The sequence below is a fragment of the Branchiostoma floridae genome, chromosome 6 (genome assembly GCF_000003815.2).
Source record: "Branchiostoma floridae strain S238N-H82 chromosome 6, Bfl_VNyyK, whole genome shotgun sequence".
Taxonomy (NCBI): Eukaryota; Metazoa; Chordata; class Leptocardii; order Amphioxiformes; family Branchiostomatidae; genus Branchiostoma; species Branchiostoma floridae.
Genome location: NC_049984.1, coordinates 19,209,832 through 19,222,117, shown reverse-complemented (window position 1 = coordinate 19,222,117; position 12,286 = coordinate 19,209,832). Strand labels below are relative to the sequence as shown.

At 40.9% G+C, this 12,286-nt stretch overlaps 1 protein-coding gene across 2 annotated transcripts in view; it reads left to right on the top strand.

The window, feature by feature from the left end:
* The window catches only part of LOC118418342 (Y+L amino acid transporter 2-like), a 19,373-nt gene that overhangs the window by 3,965 nt on the left and 3,122 nt on the right, over positions 1 to 12,286 (top strand). For both annotated transcript variants that reach the window (XM_035824219.1, XM_035824218.1), the window contains exons 3-10: positions 3,900 to 4,025; positions 6,122 to 6,221; positions 7,851 to 7,895; positions 8,756 to 8,879; positions 9,983 to 10,086; positions 10,517 to 10,613; positions 11,401 to 11,550; positions 12,061 to 12,238. In XM_035824219.1, coding sequence (XP_035680112.1) covers positions 3,900 to 4,025; positions 6,122 to 6,221; positions 7,851 to 7,895; positions 8,756 to 8,879; positions 9,983 to 10,086; positions 10,517 to 10,613; positions 11,401 to 11,550; positions 12,061 to 12,238 — 924 coding nt within the window. The remainder of the gene's footprint in view (positions 1 to 3,899; positions 4,026 to 6,121; positions 6,222 to 7,850; positions 7,896 to 8,755; positions 8,880 to 9,982; positions 10,087 to 10,516; positions 10,614 to 11,400; positions 11,551 to 12,060; positions 12,239 to 12,286) is intronic.

Genomic DNA, 12,286 nt, shown 5'->3' with positions numbered 1-12,286 from the left:
ATGGACACTTTCCGACAGCTTGAAGGTTACCTGCGGATTACCCCAGGGCACTCTACTCGGGCCGTTGATTTTCCTTGCGTATATCAACAGCGCCGCACATCAGGCTGCCTCCAAACGCTGGAAATTCGTTGACGACCTGAATCTCTTGGAAATAAGAACCCCCAACCTAAGTATGTCTCATATGCAACAGGACTTGAACGACCTGGACCACTGGTCTCGCACCAGCCATATGAAGTTGCATCCCAAGAAATGTCAAGTTATGTACATCCATTTCAGGAAGGTCCCGTACCCAACACCATCTCTCATGATCGACAACACTGAGCTACAACAGGTGCCAGTGATGAGGATCCTGGGCGTGTTTCTGCAGGCTGACCTACGTTGGAACTCTCACGTTGACAACATTTGTAACAAATCTAGCCGACGCCTTTACCTCCTCCGTAATCTGAAACACTTTAACGTGTCCATCGGCGACCTAGTCACAGTGTATGTGACTTACATCCGACCAGTCCTGGAGTATTGTGCCCCCGTCTGGCATTCCGGGCTCACCACTGCACTTAGGCACGATCTACACACAGTTATTCCCGATATCGGCGAGCCTACAACCATTCGCCGAAAGCTTTTTTTCATCGTCTAGATGGAACTGCTATATCGCCATTACGATATCGGGAAAATTTCTCCCGAAAGGTCCGGACCATTCGTACGAAAGCTTAGCAGGGGTCCCCGATAGCTTAGCAGGGGTCCCCGACAGCTTCCGCGCGCGTGTAGATGTGTCCCGACTTCGGGAAGGCTCATTAGCATACAACGCGGGCTCATTAGGCTATATAGCTGTTTATGACTGCAAGCGCCACGGGTGTCCCGCGGCCAGCGTTCCAGATCCCTCCCGACACATCCACCGATATCGGTAAAAACTGTGTATAGATTGGGCCTTAGTGACAGGATCGAGAAGGTCCAACGGAGAGCTGTGCGCATAATACTGGGACAGAGATACACGTCTTACACTGATGCCTGTTCTCACTTGGGTCTACCTTCGCTACAAGCACGACGTCTTGAACTGATCACACACTTTGCTAACTCTCTCAGTCAGTCCGATCATTTCTTGCACTTACTGCCACCAGCCAGAGGTGAGATCAGTGGTAGACAGACAAGGTCATCCCACAAACTGAACACTACTCGCTGTAGAACTGAACGCTATCGCAACAGCGCTGTACCCTTCATGGTCCGTCTTTTGAACAAGTAATTGTAACCTGTATGTTTGTGCTTTGTATCAAATAGTAAGTCATTGTGTATTTTAAATATTTGTTTGCCTTCCGATAAAGGGATATGCTGATATTACTGCAAATACTAATTTATATGCTTTATCCCGATACTGATTTAATTCGTCTGCAACGATTTTTAAGAGCTGTACTATTGTAATGATTCATGATATTCGATTTTAACTACTTTAATGATTGATGTAATGACATGTCGTAATTCAGCCTTGTGGCTGCTATGTTACTGTCAGTTTTGTTTTCGAAATAAACCAGTCATATATACTTAAGTTAAGGTAAGGTTTGCTACTTTATACTATTTTGGCGGAAAAGTGGGACCTGGTGGCCAAGTTATTTCATCATAGTTGAACTTGAAGATTTACATGGATTTCATTAGATAATATTATGTATTATAATAATGAAAACAATAGATGCTAAGAATCCTTCAGTATTATACTAGTATTTTGTTATAGTTATGTTGAAGGTTAAGTCATTTTCGAACCAGATGGTTCATAGGGCGGTACCCATCTCCGTTTTAGTAGTAGCTATGGGCCACATAACGTTAGCATAATCATATCAAATTTGGTGGAGGAAAATTGAAGCCAGCATCATATTGGGAAATAGTCATATAATTTGTTGACAGTTACTACTACATTACTAACCTGGTTTAAATACATCTTTATATTACACTGAAAGAAGAGAGTTCTTTATATATGCGTGTAAAACTACTAAACATTCAGTGTTCAGTGCAATCTGTTGTTGGTGTACGTGTCCGTACATAGCGAGCAGTGATGAGACGGGGCGACAGAAAATGACTGAATGTGGATCATCTGCAATTGTTCTATCTGCTTGGGATCTACCATTCACCACCCGGGGTCGTCAGGCTCTACCATTCCTTCTACTAGATAGGCAGCCTACTCTACTACACATAACTCGGTCTACTCTATGAAGCCTAACTCGGCTATAACAACAGAATATTGGGACGTTGCATTAGATCCTGCCAAGGTCCCAGTTTTTTTCTTTTTTTTTTTTTCAGAAAATATGTTTCGTTACACAGATTCAGGGACTCAGTACTTTGAGAATCCAATTAAGTATGTTGAAATCATTGACAAGGGTCCTAATAGACCAAGCATCACATGACCTACCTAAATGCCTGAGCGCCCACACCTAGGTCAATATTGGAGGTACTTCTAGCTTACCTGTTTACTTTTCCACCTGAAGTGACAATATAAAGAACAGCCTGCGAGACCATCGCATGTAGACTTAAGACCAACAAAATTTTCCAAGTCCAGGAGGTTAGCCAACGGTCAAGAGGTCACATGAGAAATTCCATCAGTGGGATATGGTATCCTGGTTACTAATTAAAAATACTGCCTCTGTCAGGCAGGTGTTTGGTAAATACGCTCGCACACTTGGTTGGTTGTGTATATGATTGTGTCTGATCATCATTTGTGGAGTTTCCAATGTTATTACCAGCAGCTAAAGAGTTTTTACCAAAACAGATAGATGTAAGAGTTGTGAGAAAAGTTAAACGAAAGTTGTGCCATATTATGTTACAAAATGCCCCACTTCAATTGCGGAAGAATCTGAGGGTTGAATGTAAAAATGTAAATGACTTGCAGTTATTACAGGCTGAAAAAATTGCAGTAATTAAAATCAGCATAGTCATGCCTAGGTAGCTAGGTTGTTTTTTAAAACTGCAAATTTTGTATTTTTATCTACACATTTATCCTGTATATGAGGGGTTATTCTGTAATTGTCAATAGTTGAAATCGGAAAATGTTAGATCAATAGGATCCAAGTCCAGAGGATCAGGTACGAAAAACTTGTGAATGGGCAATATTAAAAAAATTGGATTCTGTTTTGTGGAACATCTGACTTCCATTGGCGTTTTAAAATTCTATCTTCATGTAAACAACCCTAACTGCCTCTGCTTTAGACAAAGTTTGACCATAGAAGCTTATTGGTAAAAATGGCTGTCAACTGTCCTCTGCATCACCCTTGTCCCTTTCTTGGACCTATAAGCCCCAAAACATGTGAACGTCTGCCGATATGATCTGTTCATTTTCTAATTGGTCCAGCATCCGGTCTACTGATTTTTTCTGGGCCTTCCACACAAAAAAAAGGCTTTGTACCTTTAGGCATTACACTGTTCCGGTACCCACCCCTAGCCCCATGAGTAACTTACACAGTAGCCTGACCTGTCTTACCCTTGACTGTAAAAGGCAGTGTCAGCTGTCCTGTTCCTTATTAAAGCTGCCATTGTGGGAATATTGATGCACAGCTCTTGTTCAAACACTACCACCATACTGTAGCTTTGTATCTGTGTTCTAATAGTTCTACTGTAGCTTTGTATCTGTGTTCTAATTGTAATACTGTAGCTTTGTATCTGTGACCTCATTAGTTCCACAAGCAAGCATTTTGTGGATCTTTCCCGTTGTAGGATTCAGTTGATTCTGCTCTGTTGGCTGTTGCTTTGTTCACTTGTTTGTCCATCATTATTTAGTACCATTATGTTTGTATTTTGTGGAGAGTGGGTGAATATGTAGAACAGTAAAATATATGTATTTTTCTTTTGAAATTAACTTTTTACAGTGTTGAAAGCGGAAATGTTTCATACAGACTAAGCAACTCTTCTTTTGTTTGTTTCAGCCATCATCACATTTGTGAACTGTGCGTATGTCCGATGGGGGACCAGAGTACAGGATATCTTCACCTATGCCAAGCTGGTGGCCCTTGTAGTTATCATCATCACAGGCCTTGTACACATGGGATATGGTAAGTACCAGCAAAAGTTTCTTGTATAAAAACATCTGAAAGACCATTACAGGAGAATAGAAATTTGAGAGATGTATTTTTACCCTGTGCCAATATCACCAGAAATACATTATTACCCTTCATATGGGAACTGCAGGAGGGGTGTCTGTGTGGCGCAACGGCAAGAGAGTTGGAATCAGAATCAGTAGGTCCTGAGTTCGATACTCGCCATGCCCCTGCCCCCATGACGGTGGAGTGACGCCCACCGAGCCTCACGGCTAATCTGTCTAAAGGTGCCACTAAACCTACGGATTTGGTGTTGCCAATGTGTCAACATCTGCACACTTGCCACTAAGACCCATGAATTTTTTTTTATGGGAACTGCCCTCATTAAAAGAAATAGATGTTGTTGGTAGGTGTTGTAATTGTTCTATCTTGTAGTAAATGTTCCACAGAAGTAACCTATGTTTAGAAGCACAAGGATTGCATCACCATCTATTTCCACCTAGCTGTGTCATCTAAGCAGGTGTTCTAGTCCCCCTTTCACCTGTCATTATTATTGTGCTCTCATTAAGAAAATTGTTTGTCTCAGGAGACCTCTTACTCTGGTTTTGTGACAGCCTTTTGTCTGTACAAAATTACTACTGATGTTATCTATCCAGGATGCTATCCTGTTTATTTTTACTTTGACACAAATGGACCCTTCCAGCCGAACACCATATCAAACAAATAGAACCCCCTATTCTATTTCGAATACTCGGTCAAAAACAGCCCTAGTGGGACAGGAATGGGCAAAGAATAATGCTATGCCTTTTTTTTTACTATACCGACCGAGTATTGTTGTTTTGGGAAGAGTAGGCGCTACATAGCATTACTTTCTTCCTGGACATGATGCGCATGTAAAGCAATGTTCGTAGACTGGAGACGGGACACCGCACTAGCGGACTTTGTAGTAGTGTCTTATATTTGACACGTGGTACAAGCTCCCTCTCCGCGAGTGACCGAGCTACTTTCTTCTTAATTTGGTTTTTCTCCTGAGTATGTATGTACATGCCATGCATGCAACAAACGCGGTAGAAAACCTGTCACATATATACGTATCCAGCTTTACACCTGCATCGACCGCATGTCAGAAACCGGGCACTCCTGCCCACTAACAAGGTAATATTATGGAGCGCCTCCTGCTTCCGCTTTGACTGAAATTATATCACCCTTACCGCAACTATATACGTCCCCTCCTAAAATGACTGTACCCAGTGGATGTAGCCTTCCACAAAGAATGCATAGCATTTTTCTGTCGCCCGTTCTGAGAGGATTTTAAGGCCCCAAAAAGCTAAACCGAAGTCAGTCGGTATACTCAGCCTAATAGCGGCGGCGGTCACGTTTTTGCAACTCGCGCCATTTTTGACCGAGGTTTTGAAATAGAACCCAAGATCGAACAAGGGGCGGGGCTTTTGGTGTTCGGCTGGAAGGGTCCATTGTCTCTTACCCCAACTATGGTAGAATTATAATTCAGTCTACAATTTTATGTCAAACTTAAACAATATATGTTTGTATGGTACATGTAGTGACAGACATTTTAAAGAAACAATTATTGCTAAAAAGCAGAATGTACAGTTTAAAAAGAACAATTTTGTGCCAAAGCAATAGGCAATAGTTGCATAGAATGTATGTGTATGTTACAAACAATTCAGAACAGTCTATAACTTCTAAGGAAAACTTAACTTTCACATAAAACACATAAAAATTAATTTGAAATGTTTATTCCTTCCCTTCTGTTCTGTTCATACCCAAAATGTAAAATATACCTGACTGATTCTGTTTGAGTTACAAAACTATTTCTACAACATGACAGAGATATACTTTAGCCATTCTGCATCTTCTGCTTTTGAAATTACCGGTACTTTTGTGGCTGTTAGTAAAGTTAGGAAGTAGTTCCTGCTCGAACCATTTGCCAAATGGCAAGAACAACATAACTTGCCAAGGAAAAACACCAAAACTTCCTGTCTCCCTTCCTTTTGGACTTGCAAGCTGACTGTTTGAACTACGACAAGTTTTGATTATGCTCCTTGATTTATGAACTTAACCCTTTTTCTTGCCATCTGTGTGTTTTCTAGGTGAAGTCGCACCATTCCAGAACTCATTTGAGGGCACCACGGCCAACGTTGGTGGGATTGCCCTAGCACTCTACTCAGGGCTTTTTGCATACGCAGGATGGTAGGGAAAATTATGCAATCTTTTCATATCCAGTATCATTTCTTAAACCTTTCAAACATTATATACAGTTGTGAGTTCTTTAATGCTTTTAGTTTTTAGTTGGATACAAATTCACTGCAAAGTTCCACAGTGAATCAATCATGTCATACGGACCAAACCATTCCGGGTGCGGGGGTGCCTCACATACAATTACACAGGATGACCGCTCATCCCATCACACGCAGCTTATTACCTAGTCCCCTTCTAAGTTCTATGGGTTTTGATAAACACCACAGACAAAAGAGTAAAACTTATCATACAGCAAATACATACCTACATGTGATTTATTGAAGCACTGCTAACACTGACAAATTATGCTAATTGCTTATCAGTGTCTTTCCTTCTTTTTCTTTGACCCTTCTATCAATCCTGGAAGGGCAAAGGCAATAACACATATGTAACATGTACATTTGGGTCCAGTTACGTCCACTGACACAGTCATTTACATAGTATACATACACATGTCTGAAGATATGAATTGGTAGCAGGTGGTTTACCCCTTTTCTGTGTCTGGCACCTAATAGTGACTGTTATTTTAGGAAAATGGGTCACAAGTCATGTGGATGTGTGTGTGTGTGTATGGGGGAGGGGAACCTATTCCTCAAACAAGCACTGTCCTCCATAATTTATCATAGATGATAGAGAGCAAGAGCAGAAAGTGTTTCCCCATACAACTACTAGTAGCTATAGTATCACACAAAAACACATGTGTATAAAAAGGCAGGGTTATATAATTGGTGGATCCTTTTGCTGTAGATTGATACCAAGACTGTAAGAGATAGTGTTTCAGGTGCTCTAAGTATCACACTACAGAAAATAGACCATCACTTTATAATGTTCGTATTTATTTGCAAAGTCATGCCCGAGGGCTAATTACATATACAATCTCAAGAACTAAGACTCGTAAGAGAAGTAAATACAGAGTGGTACCTAAAACTGTCTAATCAACTACATGATGACTATGAATACTATTGTCGGGTTTGACTTCTTCTTTGAAGGCAGTGGTTAATGAACTGTCCCACGTTCTGTATGATGGTGGGATTTTGCGCTTTTACCTAAAAGATTTAGTAGAAATATAGTCTTTTGGTGATCACTTAGATGGTAAAAGCTTGGTGAAATAGTGACAACTGTTTGAAATAGTGTGTTTCTTTCGGTTTCATAGTGGGTACACTGACTGATAAAATGTGTTTCATTTTCCACTGCATTCATTGAGCATTTATAGGAAACTTCATTTGGAAGACTTGTGTAATTTTAGCATGATTAGTTTTAAGGTAAATTTCAGTATAAAGTCTTGTTAGGTTGCGTCATTTGTGCTATGACTTTCAGATTCTCCTGACGAATTTAATTCCGACACTTCTTGCCATCATCTAATTCAAGGTTAAATGTGCTATGACTTATAACTGCTATTATTTCTCCATTCATTTTATCCAAAACACAAAGTAGCTAGTCATACAAGTCTGTAGAACGTACATGAAACAACTAATGGCCTTTTAAAGGCCCAAATCCATTTTGCCTGCTGACTGATGTCTTAAAACTCCTGATCTCATCTGTCCATAATCTGACTACTTATTGATTTCCTATTCTCCCTAGGGACACATTGAACTATGCAACGGAAGAGCTCCGGGACCCTTACAGGTAATTTGAAACCATCAATATGGAAATTCCCTTCCTGTCAACAGCAGTATATCTTCAAAACTGGGTCACGCTAATAACAGCACAGTGTTGTCATAGTCAATTAGCCCAGCCTTGTTGCTAGCCAAGTAAACCATTTGCCAGGATGTTGTGAAACTGCCTATGTGTGGAAGTAAGTGCTACAGAGCTTTCAAAGCACAAGTCTTTGGCAAGGAAAGGCATTGGTTGATGTGCATAGCTATTTCTTGCAATGTGCTAGTTGCAAGATGCTACTGACTATACTGAGTATGACCAATGTACACTTTCAACTTTGAAAACTTTAAACTGTATTTTTGCATGGGGTCACAATTTTGCTCACATGCAAAATTAGTTTATGATATTGACACACTGCTGTACTATCTTTTGCAGTAAATATATTAGTTTTATTGGATTATTTATCTCAGATTGTTAATACTCCAGAGTGATCATTAGTTGACAGCATAAACCTTTATTTGAAGTAACAGAAAGAACAATAGTAACAGCTAACACTGACAACCTCAACTAACCATCTCAACAGTGTTGTTTCCAGGATCCGCCCTTCCGTCCTGGGACGGAAATTTTCTTATTGGGAGTTGGGAAAAATTTCACCCCGTCTGCTGAAAAAAGCTGAACTTCATGACACAGAATTGATTTAAAGATTATGTAAGCTTAAAATTACAGATTTAACAGCAACATTGACTATACGAGTTAGCAGTGTAGGCTCCCAAACAATGAGTGGGACAAAAAAGGCTTGATACAGCCCTGCCCTGCACTAAATCAATGTCAGAAGAACAGAAGTGTTACCGAAATCACTAAGCTTTCTTCTTACACACTTGGATTTGTAGAAACCTACCTCGTGCCATCTGGATCTCCCTGCCCATTGTGTCCATCATCTACATCCTGACCAACATCTCCTACTACACCATCCTGTCTACAACAGAAGTGCTGGAGTCAGATGCTGTAGCTGTGGTAGGTAGCTGTAGGTAGTGTGTGTGTGTGTGTGTGTGTGTGCCAGCATGTGTATGTGTTAAGGGGGTCTTATGTGTGTTACCAACATCTCCTACTACACCATCCTGTCTACAACTGAAGTGCTGGAGTCAGATGCTGTAGCTGTGGTAGGTAGCTGTAGGTAGTGTGTGTGTGTGTGTGTGTGTGTGCCAGCATGTGTATGTGTTAAGGGGGCCTTATGTTTGTTACCAACATCTCCTACTACACCATCCTGTCTACAGCTGAAGTGTTGGAATCAGATGCTGTAGCTGTGGTAGGTAGCTGTAGGTGGTGTGTGTGTGTGTGTGTGCCAGCATGTGTATGTGTTAAGGGGGTCTTATGTGTGTTACCAACATCTCCTACTACACCATCCTGTCTACAGCTGAAGTGCTGGAATCAGATGCTGTAGCTGTGGTAGGTAGCTGTAGGTAGTGTGTGCATGTGTGTGCGTGGGCGTGCCAGCATGAGTGTATGTGTTAAGGGGGTCATATGTGTGTGTAACCTACATCTCCTTCCACACCGACCTGTCTACAACAGAAGTGCTGGAATCAGCTGCTGTAGCTGTGGTAGGTAGCTGTAGGTATTGTGTGCGTGCATGCCAGCATGTGTGTGTGTGTGTGTGTTAGGGGGTCTTATGTGTGTTATACGCACAAGAGAATTGCAGAACTCTTCACACATGCTGTTGGTAGGTATTAACTGTAAGATGTATAAAGTTGTAGACAGTATGTGCTGTCTGTTGTACTGTAAGTGCAGAAATGTTTGCCGTGGTTTTATGTTCACGGTTTTCACAAAGCAATCTTACTGCAAACTTAAAACCACCACGAACATTTTTCCTTTACAGTATGTGACTACAGTGTATGGCACTACCGCAAACTTAAGACCACTGCAAACACTCCACTTTCCCGCTAACGCGAATTTAAATCCCCGCAAACTTAAATGCATTTACTGTGCCTAAAATCTTTTGGCATACACTTGACAAATCGCATGTCTGGAGTTTTGTGCTCAAGAAGCAACTAGACTGTATATGATTACCAGGTAGAGTTGGTCTTTATGTAAAACTTCATTCCACTGTTATTTTTCCCCAGTCCTTTGCAAACAGGTCCCTTGGTGTGATGGCTTGGTGTATCCCCATTGCTGTGGCCATGTCTACATTTGGAGGCTTGAATTCATCCATCTTTGCTGCAGCCAGGTACAGATTTAGATATTTTGAACAATATGGATTTGCCTGTTATCAACTTGTACTAAGTCATTCAGAATAAAGAGGATTTAACGCTAGTTCACCTTTATCCGAGTGGTAACCTATATCCGTTATGTTTAAAAACAAGGTATTTTAGTGGTATCAAGTCAATGGGACGGTGGCCTAAAATTGAAATATTTTCAAAATATTTTGAAGCCACCCTCAGTCAACTAAAATACCCTGTTCAAAAAACGGATATACATGTGTACGTTCTTCCGTTACAACAGATATAAGTTACCCCACAGATAAAGGTGAAATGACGTTACCCCATATTAATGGCACTTGTGTGGAATACTAATCATGTTTTCCATGTACCCAGAAAATCCCTAATCATCTTCCTTCTTTTCCTTTTATTAATTGTTCCCTCTAAATGTTCTTGCAGGTTATTTTTTGTGGGTGCTCGTGAGGGACACCTACCAGACCTGCTGGCCATGGTACACATCACTAGGTACACGCCTGTCCCAGCAGTCATGTTTAATGTGAGTTCTTCTGTCATCTTATACTCCGCAGTTTTATACTATTTTTTTTATATTTCCTGCTGTTCCATGTTAGTGTATTGCAGGGTTGTAGCCAGCACCCGTCCTTCAGTCCTTTGAAGGAATTTTGCAGCTGGGGACAGAAAAAAAATTTGCCCATTTCGTCCTCTGTAATGGACAAAAATCTATATGTGAAGTCAGTAATGATATAAAAAAATGTCTTGTGTAATTTTTCACCAAGACAGATGAACAGCTTAGTCTACCAGCAAAATCTACACCTCAAAATGCAGGAAATTGGGTTTCAGAGGGTCTAGATTTCAAACTTTTTCAGGGGAGTATGCCCCCGGATCCCCTTAGGTACGGTATGCCTTCGGCTCGACGTCTCGTTCTTTCGGATTCAAAATCGAGGGGACTGAAAATGATTTCAGGCTGGCTACAACTCTGGTGTATTGTCTAAGTGGAGAGAAAAAGATACCGGCACATGTATGGCATATATAAATCTACCAACATTGTACTAAAAGACTTGCGATACTCCATACACCATAGTACCTAAGCCACAAAGTCTCTGACATTTACAAGCAATTTATGTACTTCAAAGAATCCATTCCATTAAGTCTTTTCGGTTTTTATCTTATTTATGAATCTTGTAGGGTGGTCACTTCAGTTGTCAACAACTGATTTCCAAGGGAGCCTTGCAAGTCTTTTCGGTTGTTGTATTTCACATATTTAGAAATTTAGAGGAGCGGATGTCTGACTTTGCTAACTAACTTGTCACCCCACCCCCTCACAGGGTTTCATGGCGATCTGTTACCTGACGTCAGACGATGTGTTCACACTGATTAACTACTACAGCTTCATGTACTGGCTAACAGTGGGGCTGTCTGTAGCAGCACTGCTGTGGCTAAGGTATAAGAGACCAGACATGCACAGACCCATCAAGGTACGTACATGTACATGTCAGTTGTCTCAACTGTTGTTATAGGGTATTCAAAGATCTACCGGTATGAGTTAACTCAGCCAAAGATCTGTATTCAATTTCAAGTTACATGATTACAAATTCTAGCCCTTTACAGCATCAACAGATTCCTTGAAATATCAATTTTTTCCAAGTATCTTTCCCTAGTGGAATGCCCTGTCTAGCTCAGTGGGAATCATTCTCACAGTCCTACATTTTGTACCTATACAAGTCGCTCAGCTGCTGTAAAGAGGGCTTTTGGTATGAGTTACTCAGCCAAAAGAACTGTATTCAATTTGACTTTTAAGACATACAGGGGAAAATACTTGTGTACAAATACTTAATGATATTGGAATTGAGATTGTATTTGAATGAAGATTCAAAGTCTCAGTCTCTTTCAGTATTAGATATCTTTTATCTGACATTTATCTAAATATTTACATTATCTTACTGTAACCAACTATGGAGTGACAACAACATTTCCTCGGCCCACAGGTGAACCTGTTCTTCCCCATCTCGTTCCTGGTCGCCTGTGTGTTCCTGGTGGTTGTTCCCTTCTATTCCGACACTGTCAACTCCCTCATAGGGACCGGCATTGCTGCCACAGGCCTCCCTGTGTACTATGTGGGTGTCTACATGAAGAAAAGGCCTCTTTGGTTGACAAACTTTGTTGGTGAGTATGGTGATTATTCCAGAAATGATGTCATGTCATCTAATATTT